General features: G+C 47.7%; 1 protein-coding gene across 1 annotated transcript in view; it reads right to left on the bottom strand.

The window, feature by feature from the left end:
* The window catches only part of LOC119441795 (integrin alpha-PS2), an 83,324-nt gene extending 61,110 nt beyond the window's left edge, over positions 1 to 22,214 (bottom strand). Inside the window, exon 1 of the mRNA XM_049661631.1 lies at positions 21,919 to 22,214. Within this exon, the coding sequence (XP_049517588.1) occupies positions 21,919 to 22,112 (194 nt within the window). The 5' untranslated portion in view covers positions 22,113 to 22,214. The remainder of the gene's footprint in view (positions 1 to 21,918) is intronic.
* Between the last annotated feature and the right edge of the window lie 499 nt (positions 22,215 to 22,713).

Below are 22,713 nucleotides of genomic sequence, written 5' to 3'. Positions count from 1 at the left end.
TGCTTGCCTGGTCTGCCAAAAAAAGAAAAAAAAAGTTGCAGTGGCTTAGCTCGGCTATGCCAGGATTTACGTAGCGTTAGCAAAGGTTCAGCTGATTATTCTTAGCTTTCCTGGTTGTCTCCTACGCTCAACTGCTAATTGCCAGGCAACTACTTCGGGATCCGATGAGTCAAGCTTCTCCGTTCTTCTGCGCTGTTGAGCAGCATTTGCGCTCTCCTTCTCCATGGCTATACCACACTGGCAAACGCCAGTCAGAAGCGCAGCGGCTCCAGCGCAGTGTCAGACGGCGACTGCACAGCGAGCGCGCGCCGGCGCCAGTGCGTCTACCACGGCTACGACGTCACTCCTCTGGAATGCGCAGACCGGCGGCGGTGAGTCGCGCGCGGCGGCGGCGGAGTGCGCAAGAGGTGCCGGCTCCGGTGGCTCCGGTGCGCAAGCCGTGTGATATCACTGATCCTTGCGCATGCGCAGCACGGCTCTTGGTGTGCCGCGCGATACGGGCTTGGCTAGGCCAGTGTAGCTAACGCTACAAAACGAGTTTGCCTTCTGCACTCATTGTTATGTTTTAAGCCACCTACATGCCGTGAGTAGTGGACGCGAATCTCGAAGGTCGGGCTTTGCCGTACAGCAAACGACGGAAGCGCCTTGGTGACGTCATAGCTAGCTTCCATTTCTCTTTTTGACACCACTTACAGCGTGAGATCTAAATTAGGACAGTCACGGTACCTGCGCAAAATGTCGACCGTTGTGCACCGTGCCGTCTTCTGAGGACGTCACTGAAATTGCGTGTTATTGTAGGGAAACGAATTAGCGAAAATTCACAAGTTGCGGCTGATATCTCTGAGAAAGTACGTGATCGTTATCTCTGGCACAACGACAACGTCTTCGAATAGTCCCGCGGAACGATTTGCTGTGCATGCCTCATCGTATAGGGAACGAATGTAGAATATGCGTGAACTTGAAAATGGGTCGAGAAAGCGTACACCCCGAGTGCTCTAACTTAACAACCACTGTGTACCAGGCCACCGATATAGTTAATTGGACCTCATCCTCCACTGCCTGGATCGAAGCACTTTGTACCGACCACTCTTGAGCAATGCAGCTTGAAGGGCCGATTGGCACATGCCAAATTGAGTGCACTCCAGCGAAATAAAGACAAATGCAATGGAAAGAGAAAGTGAATGAGAATAAATTATAATTAAACCCCCTAGTTTGGAGCTTTCCCTTTGTTACTGTCGTGGAGACATGTGCTAAATCTTATTTGGTTATTCTCTCCTCTGTATTAGCCTCTGTTTCCCAAGATTCCACTGAAGTGAACAGCTCCATCATGTAAAGGGTCGGTCAAAGGTTTCCAGGCCACAGCGTGTTCGAAAACATTCACTCTTAATCGAGTGGCGTGGCCCCTGGAGTAATTTTGGCAGTCGGAAGCTGTGGGTGGTGATAAACAGTCTCCCTTGCCCTCTTCACAAACACCCTGGGGCTCTTAATTATAATCCGATACATGAGACGCCACAGGGCACGAAGTCAACGTGTTCGCGCAAGCTGTGGCCTGAAAACTTTTGACCAACCCTGTACATCAGTACAGGCAATGGAGGACAACATGCAATTCACTAGCGACACGTCGGTAAGAAACTTCCATCATATATAGTGTGCCAGTACAGACAATGCAAGCCAATTCAGCAGTTTAGAAATTCGGGAAATGATGCCTATCCCTAAAGAACGGTGGCAAGGGAGCAGAAGTCATTGGGCCTTACTTCAGGTTCAATGGGTATATAGGAGAGCTGACGACCATAACTCGTGGCTCAGTTTTAATCCGTTGGCTTTCTTTCTTAAACTTCTCCAGATGCAAGAATGTTTAGGCTTAGGTTTGCTTTCAGTAATTAATGTTATTAGAGGTACGTCGAGACTGGCGACGTAAAGGATATGGTTCTCTTTCTCACAGAGCTGACCACCTTACTGTCTTATAAAATACTGCCACTAGGATCTTCATTTCATTACATTTTCCAAGTTCCCAGAGAGAAAGATAAATGCCAAGGGAAAGGCAGAGATGTAAACTAGGCTGAGCCCGGTTGGCTGGCATGCACTGTGGAAAGAGGACTGAAATAGAGGACTGAAAGAGGACGGAAACAACGAGAGAAGTTTGACTGTATGCACGGATATTTGCACACATGCAATGAAGCGTTCGTCGTTCAGTTCATAAGAGCCGTTGAAAGTGTAAGTGCGCGCTCTGTTCTGGAATTTCTAGCTTCAACGTTGCCAAGCTTTCCTTGAAGTACTCGATTTCATGCGGGAATACCCAATGTGTGTAAGAATAAACTGCAGTCGAACGCCTTTAAAACGAAGTGTTTGGGGCCTCTGAAATTATTCGTTATTCAGGTCACTCCGTTGTAAAGGTCGTGCACCGCACATGTTCACGATAGAATTGGGACAGAGTTATTCCTTCGTTTACAGGTCATTTCGCCGTAGAGGCGTTCGTTGCAGAGGCACTCGGCTTATACACATTAAGGCACAACTCAAGGAGATACTAAACACACACAGCGGTGAGTGTGTTTTCTCACATATTATATCGGGCGTTGATGCATTGTTTAATCCTGCGCTATTACCAAAAATAGGCCAGCGAGCTACTATCGCCAATGTGTAAGAAACGTTGCTGAGAGAGGCTTTCTTTCATATCTGAGGACCAGGGCATTGTGCCAGCGCAACTTCGTTGGACGGCCGGTGTGCGTATGATTTTGTCGAGCAATATCGATGCAACTTCCTCTACATTCAGTAAAGTGAGGTACCTTGTGCCACTTATATCCGCATGCCTGTGGAGATCAAGATGGGATGATACAAAGTAAATGATTGTATAAAAATGTCATCACAATACGCTAGGGCCTTTGTTTTCTTTTTCCTCTTTTTTTTTCAGGAGATCGATCGAAGAGAGAAAGTTTTGAATAACCAGTACTCGCTCCTCAGTTTGCGTGGTTAGAGTTTGGATTTAGGGAATACGCAAAGAGAATTTGGGATGTTCTCCCCACAGAATATGAAATAAAATGTTTACACGTAATGTGTACATTATTCAAGATGCTATTTGCGCACTTAATGTAAAAGCAATGCGATGCCTTCGTATCGCTATATTATAACTTATATCTGTGACGCAAACATTTCTTCTGCGATGGCAACACTGCCCCGAAAAACACCAGCTACAGCTCCTTGCGCTCATTTACAACTGTTATTTTCGCGTGATCTACGCAGTGGTATCGGACACGGCGATCACCAAGATGTAGCAATGCTCAAACGCGGCAACAAGGTTAATCTGTAGCCTAGTTCTAATACAATTTCGCTTTGCCTACAATAAAACTTGTTGTTGGCGAGTTGCTTCATACTTTCCTTGTTCTTCTACGCCTTCGACGAATATTTCCTGCCACTTCTGTTCATTTTTTTTTCTGTTTTGCCTTGTCCGTGGCCGCGGCCCAACTTAACTGTCCATTGAAAGATGAGCCAGTTACGATGTCCTCGGCCTACCCTTTCCCAGTGATGGCAGTAAACCACCACCGCCTCTCTGGAGGACAGCTTCTTGGGTATAGAATGCATAGAAGGTGAAAAGGCACATGCGCAGTGGGCCCGTTGATATCCGTCATAAACACCGGCGCCGCGAACGCGATGACCGCCTCGCTCGTGAGAGGCTCGACGCGGCCAGCTATACTAGCGACTCTCCGGCCGGCTGACCTTGGAGCCACTTCCCTCGTGTCCCGCAGGCCTTGGTTTTGATTTCAGTCGTCGCCTCCCGACTTTCCTTCTTCGCGTAATACGGGGGAGCACTGACACGTGAGGAGAGAGAAGGATGGGTCGAGCACTGGACCCGAGCGGGGGCTGCACGTGCGGCACGTGCGCCGGAGCTCAGGAGAGAGAGAAAGAAAGTAGTTGGAGAGAGAGGGGGGAGGGGGCCCAGCAGCGCCGGAGGTGCAGCGCAGTTCCAAGCGAGGGAAGACCGCTGGCAGTGCAGCACGGCGGGGGCGTCGTCGTCTTCTGCGGCGGCAAGTCACTTCCGGCCTAAAAACAGAGCCTGGCCTGCTGCCACCAGCGAGCCCCAAATAGCGGCACGCCGACGGCTCGGATTTCCAGGACGGCCCCGCCTGCCAAGTTCCGCCGGCGGAGGACCGAGGGTCTCTCTTTCTCTCTCTCCGTTGCGGGGTTTCCCCCCGTGGCCGCGTCCGACGCCGACCGAGGCCGCGCTGCGGCGCGACAGCGGCTGCACCGAGTGCACGCGGGCTGTGTGTGTGTGTAGTCTCACCGCGGTGTATACCGTCCTTCGCCGTTCTCAGTTCGCCCCCTCTTTGCCACGCTGTGACCCTTCAAGACGCGGGCCTCGTGTAAACATTAGCAACGGCGCGGAGCAGGCTGAACCTTCTCGCAGGAGCGACCTCGGTGAACGACGTTACTTGAGTACGCTTTAGAGCGGCAGGCTTCGATACGCGTAACTGACGATGTGCGAACCCGTGCAACCCATAACACCGTGCAGTGAAAAAACGACCGCGGTGTCATTAAGACTTAGGGCTCAAAGGGATGGAAGAAGTAGGTGGTAGGAGGTTCGATGGAGGCGAGAACCTTCATGTAACGTGAAGTGACCAGAGAATGACTAGCGGAATGCAAGGTGGTGTCAATTCCTGGCGTCAGTATATCTCTTTATACGGTGATGTCATAGTCAAATAAATAAAAACAAGAAAGAAAGACGGTGTGCAAGTTTGGTTCAAATATAAAAGTATATGGCCAGGGGTACAGACTCCGGACGTTGACACGGGCAGGCTAACGATGTGAGCAAATTTAGTTCGAGAGTGCTACCCAATTTCTTTAGCTTTTAATATGGGTCTCACTAACTCACATGCCCGTACAGTATATAGTATCTCCTTCTACCGCAACACAAACGCCGCAATCAGCGCCCACTTGCGCCGGTAACGGAAACGATGATGGCGGATAGAGTGCGTGTCTTGAAGAGTTCACTAAATGCAAGCCTCCGTATCCGCCCCCCCCCCCTTTTTTTTTTATTTCTTTCTGTTACTGAATTTATGCTGAGAAATTCCAGAAGCAGCAAGCAAGACGAAACGGTGAACGACAAATACATGGTTGCGCTCAGCTTAGAAGCAATGTCAATCTCTAAATCACTTGGATCAGAGGAAAGGCACACGGGCATTCGTTCATCTCCAGCCAGTGCTGCTTTATTATTTTTTTTTGCTCGTGGAAATTCATGTGCAATTAAGCCTAGTTAAAACGACCTCTTTGTACACGAGAAGAACACAGAGCAAACGCAGCACGGATACATACACAATTTTTTGTTGCGACCTCTAGTCGACAGTCCAATTGCTTGACTTCTGTTTTATTGCGATAACAATTATATGGACACTTCAGGCGCATTTCTGTCGTCGCCGTCGCCGTGACGTTCTGTATAAAGTCCAAGGGCGATAACATCGTCGCCGCCCACCGTATGCTGTATGTGCGAGTGAAATTGTACGAGGGCCTTGGGCGCGGTGATCTTTCTTCTAAAAAAGAAAGATCACCTGGCGTAGACGTGTCGTCTCTCGCATTCCATTGGATATTCCGCGTATCGCGCGACTGTCGGATGGATGCTATTCATTCGGCCCCTACCACAGCCCTCAGCTACAAAACCGTGCGGCCTATATGCGGCGGCGATGCGACATCTTTGCTCCCCGGCACTTCTCTCCTCCTTCTCTAGTACATCCTCTTCTTGGACACGGTTCTTCTCTCCCTCTTATTTCTCAGTGTCACGCCCGAAACAAGAGGCCTCCTCTCTCGCCTGTTCCACCTCTCATCGTCCCTCGCGCATCGTTTGATTGATGGACGCCTCTTATTAAAGCGAAAATAGCGCCCAGGTCGAAGTGGGACACGCACACCTTCGCCCGTGTCTCCTGCCTTACGGGGAGCGCGCGAAAATGGGTGAAATTTCTTTAAAGGAGCAGTTGCGACCCTGAAGGGAGACGATAAAGAAAAGAAAGAGACAAGCTCCGGTGGCAATAACATCTGAAAAGGAAACTGCAATGGAGGACCTGGCGTGTTTTCTTCCGGAATTGCGTCACAGAGCGACGTATGGGCGGTGTCCTTATTGCTCCAGCGGTAGCGCCTGTCAGTTGCTCGGGTCGATAATTTTCGTCGAGTCGGCGCTCGTCGCGGATGTGTCTGGATCCGCAGTTCGTATATGCAAGCGGCCGAGCGTCACTCTGAGCGCTGCCAGACGCAAGTGTTTTGTCACCACAGGCTCTCGTCTTTTCGAGCCCTCAATGGGTATAATGGCGGCCGATGTTCTGGTGACTGCATAGCGCTTAGTAGTTAGGGTGATGGTTGTAGAGTTGTCAAAAAATAAAGTTGAGGAAATAAATATTGCAATAATAATAATAATAATAATAATAATAATAATAATAATAATAATAATAATAATAATAATAATAATAATAATAATAATAATAATAATAATAATAATAATAATAATAATAATAATAATAATAATAATAATAATAATAATAATAATAATAAACCTGACAGGAGTTAACGTGGAAAAAATATCAATTGAATAATGAAATAACTAATGTAAAATAAACGTATTAATACAGTGTGATTCCATTATTCCTGTTAATGCAGTTCTCTAGTGGCTTCGTGTCAAAGCAGTGTTTAAAATGTGGCGCTAGTTTCTGCGCACATTCATTCGCGGTGTACGCTAGAACATTCGTATTGCGTGGAGGGGTTTTCGCACAGGCTCATACAGCCGCGGATAAAGCGGCCTATAAGTTCACACCCGTTGATTCTGAATATATTTGTGCTCTGTACTCGTGTTCATCTCCTCCCGTGCACTAGCCATATCGACCTATTGTTCGTGGCATAATTACACATGATTTGCATGTCCCATAACTAGGTCGTGTTAGGAAACTCTGTATATATTACTTAAATCAAGTAATTGAGGACTTGAACCAATAAAGCCTATAATTAGATTTTAATATTGGTATTCCGAAAGCTAGAGTGACGTTTACTAGCCTGGTTAAAAGAAACAGTCTACTATTAGGAATAAATTACAGGTAGTGGTGAACTAGCACATCTCTATAGGTCATGAAGCCACCGAGAGCCAGGACGACGAGAAGAAAATCTCCGGAACAATGAAAACGGATTGGACTGCATACTACATGTGCTCTGAATTCATGAATTATACCTTTCCAATGACCATTATAGAATAGGAATTCTCATGCATTATTACTGCATCGCGCGAGCGGACACCGGGATATTTGGGGAGCAGAATATTGGAGGCTTGGAAGAAAGATAAGGACCCTGCACGGAGCGATCAAAAGGAAATTACGAAATGACATCACTGTGAATTATGGATCGAAGGGAAGTTGTGAATGACATTGCCACCCGCATATTGCGCGTTTCCTTTGGACGATGCGCGACGAAGAAGACGAACTGCTCCTGGGTCTCGAGCTGTCGACTGAACTGGCCAGGGCTGCAGTTGCTTTGGTAAATATATATTGTAAAGAAGCCTCCAGGGTTTAATCTCTCGTTCACGTAACAATACTGTCACGGGTAGGAGTGTCAGTCATGACTAGTAGAAGATGCACGCTCGAGTAGAAGAGGAAGGCGAAGTATGGAGGGGTGTCATAAATCGAGCGCTCGTCTTTCTTGTACACGCGTCTCACTGGTTTCCCTATTACAAACAGAGACATTGCGCGCGATACGTGCAGACCAAATAGAGGAGGTCGTTCGAAATGCGCACCGCACATCGCAACCGGAGTCGGCTGCACTGCATAATACCACAAGCATGACGTGCCAGCGACTACTTGACGCGTAAATTTCATACGTTAACGTACGAAGTTACGAACACCTTCCTAACCGTTTTCAACTGAAGCAAACGCACGCGCAACATCCGGTCGTGAGCAAACAGCGAGAGCTTGTGTTACAGCCAGAACGTTATACCAGGGGCGCCTACTTTGCGTTATTAGTGCGTTATGCGTTATGCTGTAATGCCCCCGGGCATCATGACACAATCAGTTCAACACTGTTCCGATTGCGTACAATCAATAAGCACGACGAACGCCCTTCACGCTGCGCTACGGCGGCTACGCCGGCTCGCGGGCTTTTTGCATTTAGCAAAGTGGCGGCAACCGGCTGCACTTTTGGAGAACTACCTCCACTCCAAAAGTATAAGCATATAACCTCCCTGATCCGAAACGGCCTGTGGAAATCGCGAACCCACTCCAGACCGGCCAGTGATAAACAACATAAGAAGTTGGGTTAACCGGTCTATGTACAATGCGCTAAACAGACAAGCAGTGGTCTATTAGACTGCCAAATAAACGGAAATACAGTCGAGTACGATAGAGAATCGGATGCAGTAATGAAATTATCAAATTTACGAGCGTTAGGTTAGCTTCGATGGAAGGAGGGCACTAATATCTGGAAATACCTGAGGAGGTGCGCTTGCGTTGTCCTGCAATTGGGATTATATATATACGTTGATGACAAGGCGATGACGACGATCAGCCTCATGTCTGGAAGTTAGTAGAGCCCGGCACTGACTCTCACGTTTTGATGAGTTCGCCTGTGGCCGTTTCGATCTTAAGTGGAATGCATTCAACAGTTCTATGAAGGAATCTTTCGTGCACGGATTACTGCAATATTAAGGAGGCACGTTATAAGAACGACCCATTTGAAATTAATACAGATATTCACAATTTGGTAATCTTAGGACAAACATCTCAATTTTCATCATGGGCGAAAATGCAATGCTCTAAAGAAATGCAGCTGCATATTTTGGATGTCATTTTTTTACACGGCCCGGTATATTGGTTTCCGTTGTTAACCAATATTTGTTAGGGCAATGGCTCTATAGTACGCGCTTCCTGAATATCAGCTGCAGCATGCAAGTGAATACGCGTTGTACAATCGATAGCTGTGGTATGAGCTGTACAAATATTCCGCCTGCATCTATAGAAACAAAGGGTCGTGGTAAGCCCTCCCATGAACAGGCACGGAAGTGTACACTGCAGCCGTGGTTTCTACCAAAAAGCCGCAGCTCTTATAGGCCAGCACAAATACGAATACCGCGACATAAGCCATGATTTCAATCGACATGAAAGTCTTGCCGCTCCATGCGGTGAAGGTAAAAGAAAAGCTCCCGTAAAGCCGTGCCTTTGAAAAATGTGCCGTAATGTGGAAGGCGCCTTCGACGATCAGCACACTTCCGCTTCGCGAAGCACTCGATCGGTTTGCCGATCAAACATCCGCCGCCACCACCCAGTCCTAATATGCCTTCTGTTCGGGCGCACAGTGGTGCTGTTGGTTATACAGCATTGCATAGAGAGGCTGGTTTTTCGTTCGTGCTTCGAGAACTTGATAAATTATTAGTGTGTTATTTAAGTGCACGTTTTAGCGCGCGCACACACACACACACACACACACACACACACACACACACACACACACACACACACACACACACACACACACACACACACACACACACACCACACACACACACCACACACACACACACACACACACACACACACACACACACACACACACATACGCACACGCACACGCACACGCACACGCACACGCACACACGCACGCACGCATGCACGCATGCACGCACGCACAAACAAACGTAATTTCAGTTAAAAAATAGTGTCACAGGTGAACAAAAACCTTGCCTGGTATATTACATGCTTTGAAAAGTAACAGCGCAAAACGGACAATTAAGGATTTCAAAGAATAACACAACACTGGTGCTGTCCTGTTGTTTGCCCAAGTTTGTATATTACATTTTACCGGGGTATCTCCAAAGAGCCACCGGCTCTTTGGAGCAGTAACATTACAACTAAAGTAACCAGAAAGCTAGCAGTTGGGGGTGCAAAGATCAAGTATTCTATAACTTGAAGGGCACAAACACTAATTAGCCAAGTAAGTTCTGTGGAAATCCGCAAGCAGAAGCTTCCAAGCTGACGGGCTTTCTTGCGCCTTCCGGAGACAGTCACCAACTTGCCTACGACTCTTTCACGTACACATTTCAATCCGAATAACACTCATAATTCTAAATTTAATGCACACACATTTTGGCTAACTTAGTTTTCATACTCGTTGGGCCCGATCACAGTAATGATTCTCTTCACACTTCATAGCAGCAATACGTCGGTCATTTCACGTGTGCGTACATAGTAATATTTTTATTGGCACACCTGGCGCTGGTTACCGTAACGAAAAGACATCCATCGCTCACTGCGAGTCGAGAGAGAATCCACCAAAACTCCTTTTCAGTGCTTCACATTACGAAAGCAGGAACGCCAAATCCAGAAAACAAGAGAATTTCCAAACTTGTTATCAGATCGTCGCGCACGACGGCATTTTTCACTACCGTTTATTTACCGCTGACAAGGCCCTGACGCCCGCTGCAATCTTGACAGCCGGCATCAATTCCGTCGGCGTGCCTTAGGGGAATGCAACAAGCGATGTCTTGAAACTCTGTGTCGGATGCCGAGAAGGCGCATCGAACTCGTACGCGGTCGATGTCCGGGGGAGGCGCGCGCGGGGGAGTTGGGGCACGCGCTTCGTCCGTCAACGCCGGGTACCTCTTCCTCTTCATCTATCTATCCCTCGCCATTTCGCCTTTTATTTACTCCCCTGTCTCTCCCGCCTACCCCTTCCCCACAAGCACTTTCACTTTCTCGCTTCTTATCATATGTAAAAGGCACGCAATCGGCTACTCGGAGAGAACACCATGCACTGTTGCTGTCAGGGCTATGTGCGAGATCTCGGTGCTTTCGAGACGATAAAGACGAAAACGCGAGACTTAGAATCAAAGTCAGGGATAACCTCTTCATTTTTCATTTCATTTTGATCCACATTTTTTTTTTTATCCCGAACCATCAACTCTAGGAATCGTCTTATCTGTGACGTCAGTAGAGTTGCTGCAGGCAATGAATTTTTCGCAGTTCCTAATCATGCATCGTAGGTAATTGTATCATTTATGTTTCTGTTCTGTTCATGTGTTAACTGTTATTTTGTATTTGCGACTCGTTATGTTATGTGACGTATAGTGCAGTCAAAACAGATTTAGGTATAGTTATACTTCTGTACTGTGTCACCGTAATATTCTATCACATGTACATACGTTTATGAATAAACATTCAATCACCCCCTACTGTATTGTCCATTGGCAGAATGTACGTAAGCTAATAAATAAATGAGGAAATAAATACTAGCCTATGTTAGTCCTCAGAAGCACTTAATGCCGCTGAAGAGCGCGGCTTGAAGTGTCACAGTCATCAGGCCATGTTCTCACGCTAAATTCTTATAGGCGCGGATCTGGTATTACGACTTTCGCTTTGTGCTCGTTCTGCAATAAACCTGAAGCAGTTTATCTTTCTTTCTTTTTGTTCTTTTTTTTAATCTCCTTAAGATTTTCCTCTTTAAGACAAAACATTTTATACATTCCGATAAGCGCCAAGAAGGTACGGTAATTTCATGAATATACACTCTGCCGTTTTTATTTTGGTGCCTCCGTTCTTAGTCAAAGTCACCGGCCGAAATGTACATTGTGATAGAAAAGTTCAATATTGAGTCTCCCCGTCTATCAGCTAAATCTTATTTTCGCTCCCTCTGTGTCGTCGCTTATTCTATTTCTCCTCGCCGTATTTTCTCTACTTCTGAGCATGCCAGACTTGTCGCTCTAAATTTCTTTACTGCATGGTCTGCTTCTTTAAGAGATTTGCAGATCTAATTTAAAATCACTTTAAATTTACTTTCCGCACGCTGCCAGGTTGTTGGCCGATCTCACACAGTGTGTATGCGCCTTAGGTAATCATCATCATTATCATCATCACAGCTTAAGGCAGATATGTTACGTTTGAACGAGCCGCACAAGGCATCTTTGCATGTTTACGTTCACTACCACCACAAGAAGAAGATGCATGTTTCTTGTTCTTTAGCTAACGCTAGCTGACTGTTCCCATCTCTCTCTCTCTCTCTCTCATACCTCTTAATTTTCACGGGATACTAACGCAGACAGCGGAGAAGCACGGAGGACGAGATTGGACGTATACCGACTGACTCAATGTTAAACCCTTCTCGAAATAAGATTGACAATCTGTTCGACGTCCTTGCGTATGCGCGCAGAAAGCCCGTCGCACCACCATCTCACCCACAAGTGAAGTACTTGTCCTCGTGCACGAGCTATTTCGTCATTTTGCGTCGGCGCGTCGAAGATGCACTGTGAAACAGCACGATACGGTCGTCGTCTGCCCCTCACCCGTCCGCGACAAATTTCGGTTCACTCGCGTATTGACGGCCTTGCTCGTTGATCGTCGTAAAGTTGCTTCACCATCCAGCGCCTTTTGACGGATCACGTTTACTCAGAATTTGAGTTTCGTTTCCAACCACGACCGAAGACACGATGCCTTCCGGTATCCTTGGGGCTGTTTCGCGACAACCGCGTTGACAAATGCACGTGCAACGTGTGTATACGACGGGGCGAAAGTGCACGACGAAGCTGGGATATAACGACACTCCTCTTTCTGTTGCTCTCCCGCTGTTCAAAGACGACCGCCCAGAGGACATCCACGATTCATTATTTTTTTTTCACCACTTCCAGGAACACGCTCATAAGAAGGCGAGAAGGAAATCGCGCCCAACTCCTCGAGGGAAAAGGAGGGTCCCTGTATGCCGTTCGCGCGGTGCGTGTCCCCATTGTCCTTCTGGCACATGCAGAGGCAGCGTGCGGTCGCGAGACTGTCGGCCAGCTAGTCGTCGCTGTCCCCTCCCAGATGGGCCGAGGGTTCGGCTGCCCTTGAGGAGGAGGCATCGCGGTCGTAAACGGTCGGCGCCCCTGCCTGCTCGACGAGCGACGTGTGGCGGCCGGCCGGCCCAGATGGGGAGCACGTGCCGGCTGCTCGGGTCCGCACGCGCGAACACGAATGCATGCGTGTGCCTCGGGGCCGAAACGGCGCGCGACGAAATAGCGGCGGCCGTGATTCTCAAAGAGCCCGCTTTGTGCGCCTCGCGGTCCTCCGGCCCGACGTTATAGCCAGAGCCGAGTTGGACTGCTTGCGACTCGGGCCCGTGGTGCGGTCTCCCTGTTCTCCCTTTTACTGTCGTTGTTGCTTCTACCGAGGACATGGCAGTGCCCAGGCTGTTTGAAAGGATTGCGCAACCATTCGAAATGCTTAATTTGAGACAGCATATACCGTATACATTAGATAAAAAGAATTCGACCTGCGACGGTCTTTCTTTTCTTCCTTTTTCGCCAACAACTTTACTATGGTGGAAGGGAAAGTGGACGAAAGAAGAGGAGGAGGATGAGAGACGACGAACAATAGGAGGCATTGACAACAGAAAGAAGAGGCGAAGCACGTGGACCAGAGTGTCTTCTCAAAGGATGTCGTCGAAACACGATCTACTTTGAACTCGTGAAGAAGGTACGGGCACCCAGAAGTGTTTGTTGTAACCCGCTGCGGTTAGTTCATGCAGTGCACGGCTATGCCGTTGCGCTGCTGAGCACGAAGCCGTGAGTTCGATCCCGGGCGCTGCGTCCGCATTACGGTAGACGCGGATTTCAGAAGCGCCCGCATACCGTGCGTTTTTGGTGCGCGTTAAAGAACGTCAGGCGTGCAAAATTTATGCGGAGTCCCTCACTACGGCGTATACTTCATAATGATATCGTGGTTTTGGCACGTATTATGAAGCGTGTTAGATTCTTGGAGATGTGTAATGTGGAGGTTCTCGGATGTAGTTGCTGTTGATTCTATTGTGGCTTTTTTAGAACTGGAAAGCATGCCGAAGTACTGGGGACGGGAACAGAAGAGTCGGAAGCTGTGCTTATATTTCCGTACCCAGTGCTTTCGCTTATCAGCTCTCTAGCCCCTAAAGTACCGCGAGAAAGCCTGTAGCAGTCACCGTTTCTGGTGAAGTTATTGTGCTGAAGGTGCACAGATAGCTCTTATGTTAATTGTTCGCGTTTTGTACGCATTCAACTCGTCCACACTCTTGGGCAATATATCGTTTGCACCAAGAAAGTAAAATTGATGAAGCTGAAATCAACAACGCCGTTCATATCGTTTCTCACAATATACTCTATAACCAATGAAACAAGCGTGGGCGTTTAACTTCAAGAATGGTTCGCCATGTACGTTCACTGCGCACCCTTTTTTCAACACATATCTCTTTTTTGATAGCGTGACAAATGGACGTCGCAACGTCTTAGCTCATTCGTCATCATCAGCTGCAATTATTACATGCCATTTGCAGGAGCAAGGCCTGTCCCGCCCAGCGATCTCCAGTTACCCGTGTCTTGCATCAGCTTCTTCCATCCATGCCTGCAAAATCCACAACTTCATCACACCGCCCAGTTCTCTGTTGCTCTCGACTACGCTTCGCTCCTGCTCTCAGCACCCATTCTGTAATTCAGATATACCTCCTTCATAAATCATAATTAACAGCAATGTATAACCTTTACCATCAGTGACAAACCGGGCACATGCACTCCCCCCCCCCCCCCCCCCCCCCCTTCCAGAAAGTTTTGTGTTAGTATGCGGCCTGACAAGCTCCTCCTCCTCCGTCCTCACCCTCCCCGTCCCTAGTCAAATGTGTGACCCCCCCGCTCCCTCCCCTTCCCTGAAAACGATTTCTGGCTACACCATTGTTTACACTGCTTAAACGCTGAACCTTTATTACGGCCCGACAGACGCGCATGGTAATTTTGACCTTGTAACCTCGAAAAGTGTTAAAAAAAGCTATGATTCTACTACCTTATTTTTTCCATCACCGCGTTACATTCCAAACGCATTGCTTGTACCGAACAGCGCGCACGTGGGCGCGACGTTACGAAACGAGCAGGGCTGGTTATTCGTTCACGGCATGCACCGTAAAACGGCGTCGTACGCGCGTGTGGAAATAAACCGATTCCGAGGTCGTAAGTCTCGTCGGCGAAAACACGGTCGGAAACGGAGGGGGTTTGGCTGCCGGGCCGGTGGGAGGGCGAGGTGCTTATAGTGAATGGCGGAAGTGGTTTTCCTGCTCGGGAGCCGCGAGGGGCGTTTAAACACTCGGCGCGGACAAGGCATGGCGTGCGCGTCATTTGGCAGACATCCCGATGTGCACGAGGTATAATGCAAACACGAGCGCGCGCGACGTCGAAGTGTGCGCGCCCGCGATTCCCACACATGGCTGCGTGTCCGAGCATATATACGCCCGCGGCTTAGAATTTAGCCTTTGGTGCTTGGTCAGCATAGCCAAGTCTGCCCGCAATGTGTGCCGCGGGAAACAGTTTGACAGAAAAGAAAACAAACGCGGATAATCGGTTGTGCGTATACTGTAACGGTCATGCGGCCGATGTTAATCGAAATAGCCGCAACTGTATACATGTGACATGAGTGCAGTGTGGCAGTTAGTAGATACGTTTTATGGTATATTCGACAGGATCGTTTCAGAGCGCTGCAGGCCGTTTAAAAGACAGCGACTAAGCGTTACTTCTGGCATAAACGGGAGACTGAAGCGAAGTACTAAGCTAAGCGGCATGTTCACTTGTGCAACAGGAAAGCGACCATGCGCTCTTACCGTAAAAAGAGACCTAATAAGCTATAGAACACGCAGGAACTAATGAGAGGTGACGACACCACTCCGACACGATTCCGACCCACTAAAGCTTGCCATGACGTTATAGATTTTGACAAAGTCTACGCGGATGTAGTTGAATGTTTATCGGTATACGAGGTTCCGATTACGTTATAAAAGAACAAAGTACTCAGTCAACAAGTTTCGGGAACTTATCCTTCAACAAAACGGCCCAAATACGAGAGAATGCCTTCAAATGTTTTGCTTATCACTGATGCACTAGAGCTGAAGGTCTGGCGGGAAACTGGGGAAGGGGAAACTTGGGCATTATTTTCTCAAGTAATGATGAACATATTCAAGTCAAGCAAGAGAAATTAAGTTTTAACCGGCTAATTTAAATGTGTAAACGGATTCAGTTTTGCTTTACCGGCAGTAATGAAGCCACATGACACCAGCCTTGAACTTGAACTGTCATATATTTTTATTTATATTTATTTATTTGTTTGACATACTCGTTATTTCTATAGTTTGCATCTCAAGTTCGATTCTTAACAACTGCGCGGGAAACGCAATCAGACAATATGGAATCACTGAACCGACCACATAAGTAAACGCTTCAATGTGGAGATCTCATTCAAACGTTTTCAGATAGGCCTCGATCGGTCGCATGAGGCCGGTAACGGTGATGTCTATTATTACTGCGATAATCATAGCCATTGCGGTGGCGGAGACTAATAGCTCACATTGCCTGACAAGAGACTTCTGATTCATGTAGTTCGCAACAGCACGGCATACTTTAGCGCAGCAGTAAACTAAGGTGCTTTAAAATAAATAAATAAATAAATAAATAAATAAATAAATAAATAAATAAATAAATAAATAAATAAATAAATAAATAAATAAATAAATAAATAAATAAATAAATAAATAAATAGAAGGAAAAATGACGTAACGTGGGGCTTCTTTCCCACACTGTAGCTCGCCAAAAAGCAGCAATGCGGAGCTCGCCAAAAACAGCAGGCACGCGCCTGCTTTTCTTTTTCCTGAACACAAACAAACGCGCTACGCCCACGTTTGTAAAGACAGTCGATTTGAAAAAGAGCACGCGCTGTCAAGGCTCGCAGTGACTGCAAAACAAAGGTGGTTGAGTCCTCCCTCCCAAAATTACGTAGTCGCATTGGTTCCCTGAACTTCTTAGTGGTGCGGGTCAGGTTCGGTGCCCTCCTTGCTCTGCTCTTTCTTGTAATCAGGAAGAAACCATTCATCACTTCCTCCTATCTTGTCGCCGCTTTAAATGCGGTAAGAGAATGTTTATTGGAACTACCCCTTCGAAAACTTGGCCTGACGTTGGCAAAAGCTATTATTCTTTCGTTTGGGGCCACCACACTGGGAATAATCCACAGGGACGTTTGCTCCGCTGTCCCTGTTAGAATTGTATCCTTTCTTCTCTTTATTTTGTGTACTTTGCCGCTAATGAATATTCCTACTACTGTTGCTTTCATTTTCATAGATGATTTCGCCTTCTACAGCACTTAGTTCTTAGCGATTCTGAAATTTTATTTTGCATTATATATAACGTGGAATAATCCGCCCATTTTTCGGCCAATCCCCCATGGATGGTCGGTACCACCCGCATGTTCGATAGGCAAGAACAACAACAACAGCAGCAACAACAACAACAATAACATTTCTTTCTTGAAAATGCTCTCGCAGAGCTGGGAAATCTTCCAGTTATCGACATTTTGTCATCATGTACGTCACCTAACAGCGCAACGAGCGGGCACGAAAAGAAGGGACGACGCAAGCGCTGACATTTGTGTGGTGCGCGTTTGACTCTGCTTCAGTGGCCATCCACTGGAGTTGGCAAACTAGTGCAACCGACGGTGGACGTTTCGTTACACCAAGAACAGCAGAGTGGGTTACGCCACTTACGAAAAGGGTTGCAATATTAGGCACTCAACAAGACAGACAATGAGATAAAGAACGCAGGAAAGGCAAGAAGGCTGAGCAAAGTCTCGTCCGATTGGCTACGCTTATATTAGAAAAGCGGCGAGAAAGGGCGTGACAGAAAGTGAAGGAACACAAAGAGAGTGAATGCGCAAACACGCGCAGAGAAACGTTAACTAATGTAGTAAAACGCGATGTGCAGACCAGTTTCCTTGGAAGAGGCGCAATGGACGTCTTCGTGGCTTTCTGCGTGCATAAGCTCATCGGCTACAATGCGCTGTATATCAAAGGGCTACGTAAAATTCCGTGCCTAAGAAAGAGTTCCTTTACTTGCTTCCCGGGGTGAGAACGAGAGCATTACGCATAGCTCTGCGGTTCAGACTTTGTGTACACGCTGGTGGTTGACGCGCATCGGACGTACCCGCGGCGACCGACGAAGCGGCTTTTATAGCAGCTGTCGGCAGAGTGTTCGATGAAAGGAGTGCGTTGTACCTCGCTTGACGCCGGACTGTTTGTTGTCCTGCCTGCTCGCGCCAACTTTGGTATACACGGTGACTTATGTGCACGCTGAAACCTTGTATTCGAAATAAAGGGGCCGCAACGATGAAAAGGTCCCGATACACTATATATATATATATATATATATATATATATATATATATATATATATATATATATAGTTTAGTGTTTGTTGTCGCCACGTCTCGATTTTTCCATAAAGTGATGCATCATCTTCGAAATCACGCCTCACACGCACCTCAGGGGCACCCAATCAGATCGCAGTACTGTTTCAGCACATATGCCGCCTCGTCACTCCTGCTGAAGTTCGTGATCTTTACGGCTCTTTGTAATTGACTTTGAGAACACTGCCTACTTTTGCTGGAATGTTTGCGCGGTTTACTTCGTTTGCTCTCTTCTCTCTTTCAAACCCCTTACTCATTCCCCTCGTGCAGGGTCGCCAACTTGAACTCGCGCATCATTAACCCATGACAACTACGCGCAGCTTTGATGAATTTCTTGGAATCAATGGACCTGGGAAGACGCTTACAGGCACATAGTATCTGCTAACACTCTCTCTATTCTTTTTAAAATTTCCTTCTATCTTTCAATCCGCCATCCTCTTTCCCCCGCGCAGGATATTCAACCGGACTTCCGTCCGGCTATCCTCTCTGCCTTTCTTCTCTTGTTTTCTCTAATTTGCTCTTCTTAAAGCGTCCCCCCTTCAAACACTGTTCAGAAGCCTTCGTTTGCATCTGAACCTAATAGCGCGGTACAGCGTATGGGTCCTCTACAACGAAGTCATGAAGTTCAAAGCTGGGTGCCGTGTGCGGCATGGGGACGTGCGCGCGACAGAGCGCGGAGCAAGGCAGGGCGGCACCAGCGCGGGGCTCCGTACGCGCGCCTTTCAGCGCGACGCGGGTCCGGGACCCTTCAGGGCGGAGTCGGGTTTCCTCCAGACGCTTCGTATCTCTCGTCGACGTGCGCGCTCCACTACTGCTTTTCTGCGCGCGGTCGCAGATGCTGCGGGAGCCTCATTCAGGACTTCGTCGAAGTGGGCCCACTCGCGGCGCCGTTCGAACGATGTCTCAGCCAAACAAACAAAACTCCTTCGATATGCGCGGACAATTTGTCTTGTCTCGTGCGCATGCAGAAGTGAGGGAGCCATTTTTTTTAATTGCAACCCTTTCTGCGAGCTCATAGGGAACCTTAGTGAAACGCTTGGGCTGGTTGGTGGGGTCATCCTGATGGTATCTATACAGCACAAAACAGAACGCGAACGGAAGCGAGAAACAAGTGCAGCGCTGACTCCTGATTTCCGTTATTATTCGCAGAAAGAATGCTTATACGCGTACTTTGCAGTGTAAACAGCAAGAACAAGACAATAGTAAGTCGCATATGTAAGTTTTTTTTTTCCTGCTAGTTGTAAAACTAGTTAGGAGTCGGCGCTGTCCGCGTTGTTTCTCGCGGCCGTTTCGTGCCTCAAACACATTCAGGATGCGCGCTCATGCTTGGATGGCTATACTAAAGACTTACTTTGCACGTTATGTTTCTGATAACATGAAAAACAGCTTCGAGTTTAATCATGTGCGTTTGTGATATATATGTCTACTTGAAATAAGAACTATACGCATGACGACAGCAAAAGAACCTGGTAGAGCAAACCTAACAGCCTGGCAAGACAGTGGATACCAGATGGGAAGCGTTGAAGACGATCGCTTGATTGTAACGGAAGGTTTTACTCGACGGCATGCGCGTCGGTGTCATGCAAAGTAAACAACTCCCGTGCCTTGGACAACGTCGTCAACAGCTGTACTTTCATTGGGGTTGCTTCCAAATATGAAGGCATATGGCGCTCCTGCTGATGGTGTACTGCGGCTCTAAAGGTTACAATTTTCAGTCCTGTGAAATGCAAAAACACCCGTGTACTTACATTTAGGTGTACGTTAAAGAACCCCAGGTGGTCGTAATTTTCCGGAGTGCCCCACTACGGCGTGCCTCATAATCAGATCGTGGTTTTGGACCGTAAAACCCCATAATTAAGTTTTTAATTGTTAAGTCCTGTACGGCCGAGTAGGGCCGAACGCAACTAATACACCGTATGTCCCAGCTAACGTTAGCCTAGCTGGCGAACAAAATATTTAGAAAGGACGGTGCAAGATACTAATTATAAAACCATACTGTGTTCGATCGTGAGAGGTGTGACGACCGAACAACGTAGGTCGTAAGATCGTATCTTGCACCGTGTTTTTTTTTTAACTTATTTTTTGTTGAACAGCTTGGCTAACGTTAGCTGTGGCACCCTATAGAAAAAAGCCTTCCTCTGCTTCGTGAACTGTCCGTCGCGCGAAGATCTAGCAGTGCCAGCTGCTTCCACAAACAGCGACCGCGCGGCACATTTGGCAAGCGTGCAGATCTTTCTTGGTAAGTTTGCTGCTATGAGTGGAAAGTACCCGGAGCATCTTTAGCAGGACATATGTTCATAGCGTTTGGGTAACATGTCGCTAACAGATCCTTCCAAGGTTTTAATTTTAGGATAAATTAAATACTTGCAGCTGCATATTGAGTGGGCTGCATGAATTGGAGACCGTCGTCTGCCAGTCCATGCAGATTGTATACGCGCAGTTCCTGTCTCTTGAACGCGCCTCATTCACGTGGCGCTCACGATTCAAGCACAAGAAGCCCTTCACGCAACGATTACGCGATGCGGTACATTGTTAAAAAACAAGAAAAGAAAACAAAAACAACGATTCTCTCGCATCCCTAATTTGTCGTGGCTCACAAGAGAAGCAGCCCTGCTGCCGAGTACAGTGTCGCGACCGGCTTTTCGGGACCCTTTCCAAATTCTCGAATGCTGCAGTCTAGGTCTCCTTGCCAAACGAGCGGCTGAGCGAGTGAGTGACAACGACAGGTCTTTCTCGACCCGCAACGGTACTCGACTACTAAGATCGTAACTTCGGCCCTTCGGAGGCAGGACACAGATCTATGCATGTACTCTACTACGTGAATCAATCAATGCATTCAGAAGAGCCCATCACAGACGCATAGCCTCGGAGAGGGAGCCGGCCAAGGGATGTTTCTATGTCAGAACGCTAATCGGATTTTCATGATCGTTATGAAAACACCATCCGAAGAATGAAACAGTTTACGAGCAAGATGAAAGTTCTTGGCGAAATTAACTTCCTCGCTGCGTTATACTGGTGCGCACTGATGCTGTTCCCAACTAGATCTCAACCTCTCGCTGACATCGTAACCCAGGAGCCGTAGCGTGTTGTGACACACCTGTGGCACTTTCAGTTGTCGTTCCCTGCTCTTCTATTTCAACTTGTCGAGACCAGTTCGATGTTGAATAACGGTCGCAATCGCATTAGCGGACGAAATAACCGAACTGCGCGGTTATCTGAACAAGTAACCTGCCCGACTATTTAAAACGAGAGAGAGAGAGAGAAAGTTAATAACGGTCGCAGCCGCCTTGGGACTTGAAAAAAAAAAAAACTGTACTGTGTGGCTCACAAAGCAAGCAGCCCCGCTAAATTCCGGGAAAAGCTCATTTTCATCTTCACGAGCGCGCTTGATAAGTTCCGTGATAGCAGGTTTCAACGGCCATCGGCAGTGCACGCGGTTTTATAGCTTCACTGAACGAAGGTTGCTTGATTGATTGATTTGTTTGGGTGAAATTGGAAAACGTTGGCGGCTATCGTATCGCCGGCTTCTCGACAAACAGTAAATTGTTAAATTATCAAAGGGTGATATACTATAATTACGTGACGTAAAAAAAAGGGGGGGGGGGAAAGCTTTCTGGTAATAAAGCGCCTCTCGTAAACGCGCTTAAAACAGTCAAGAAATAGTAGAAAGGCTGTCAGCGTTCCAGCGGTCCTCTATACTCACCAGTTGAATCCGCGGTCCCTGTGCACGGTGACGGCAAATCCAAACATGGATCCTTCGGGACCCCGGTGCACGAGCGCCGAAGGTAGGTCCACGTTGAAGGCCCACGCGATCGGGCCCGCGTTCAGCACCAACGCGCAGATGAAATAAAACAGCATGGCCCGCACAAGTCCGTGCGGACGGGTCCGCAACGGCATCTTCACCGAAAGAACCGGGGGGGACGACCGAAGCGCGGGAGGAGCGATGCCGGCTACAGCCGCTGCTCCGAAGCCGGGTTTCGCTCTCCGCGGGGGCGAGAGTCGACTTCCGCGCACCGGCAGGGGTGAAGGAGGAGGCGGGGGAAGGGAGGGAGGGAGGAGGTGTGGAGAGGGTAAGCGCGCTGATTTGCGAGAGCTTTTCGCGTCGCGGGCTCACCTCCTTGTTCCTCAGACATCCCCCACCACATCTCTTTCTTTCTTTCTTTCTTTCTTTCTCTCTTCTCTCTCTCTTCTTTCTTTCTTTTTTTCATTTTATTGTTTATTTTACTCTCGATGTGTCTTCTTGCTCCTCTTCCTGCGACCGCCGCCCTCGCGTGTTTCCAGCTTGGGACATTTCTGCGACCCTTCGTAATTGCCGTTTTATTTATTTATTTGTTTATTTCTGGCACCTCGTATGACGGTTCTTCTTTGCTTTCGGTATTTATTTCATTCTCTAAGTAGCGTCCTGAAAAAAAAAAAGAACGTTTCCTCTTTGTTCGTGTTTCCGATTCCGCCCTGCGTTTTGACAGCTTAATTCTTTTTTCTCGCACTGACTTATCTT

Source organism: Dermacentor silvarum, chromosome 2 (genome assembly GCF_013339745.2).
Source record: "Dermacentor silvarum isolate Dsil-2018 chromosome 2, BIME_Dsil_1.4, whole genome shotgun sequence".
NCBI lineage: Eukaryota > Metazoa > Arthropoda > Arachnida > Ixodida > Ixodidae > Dermacentor > Dermacentor silvarum.
The sequence above is the reverse complement of the archived record's forward strand: the minus strand, read 5'-3'. Positions and strand labels throughout refer to the sequence as shown.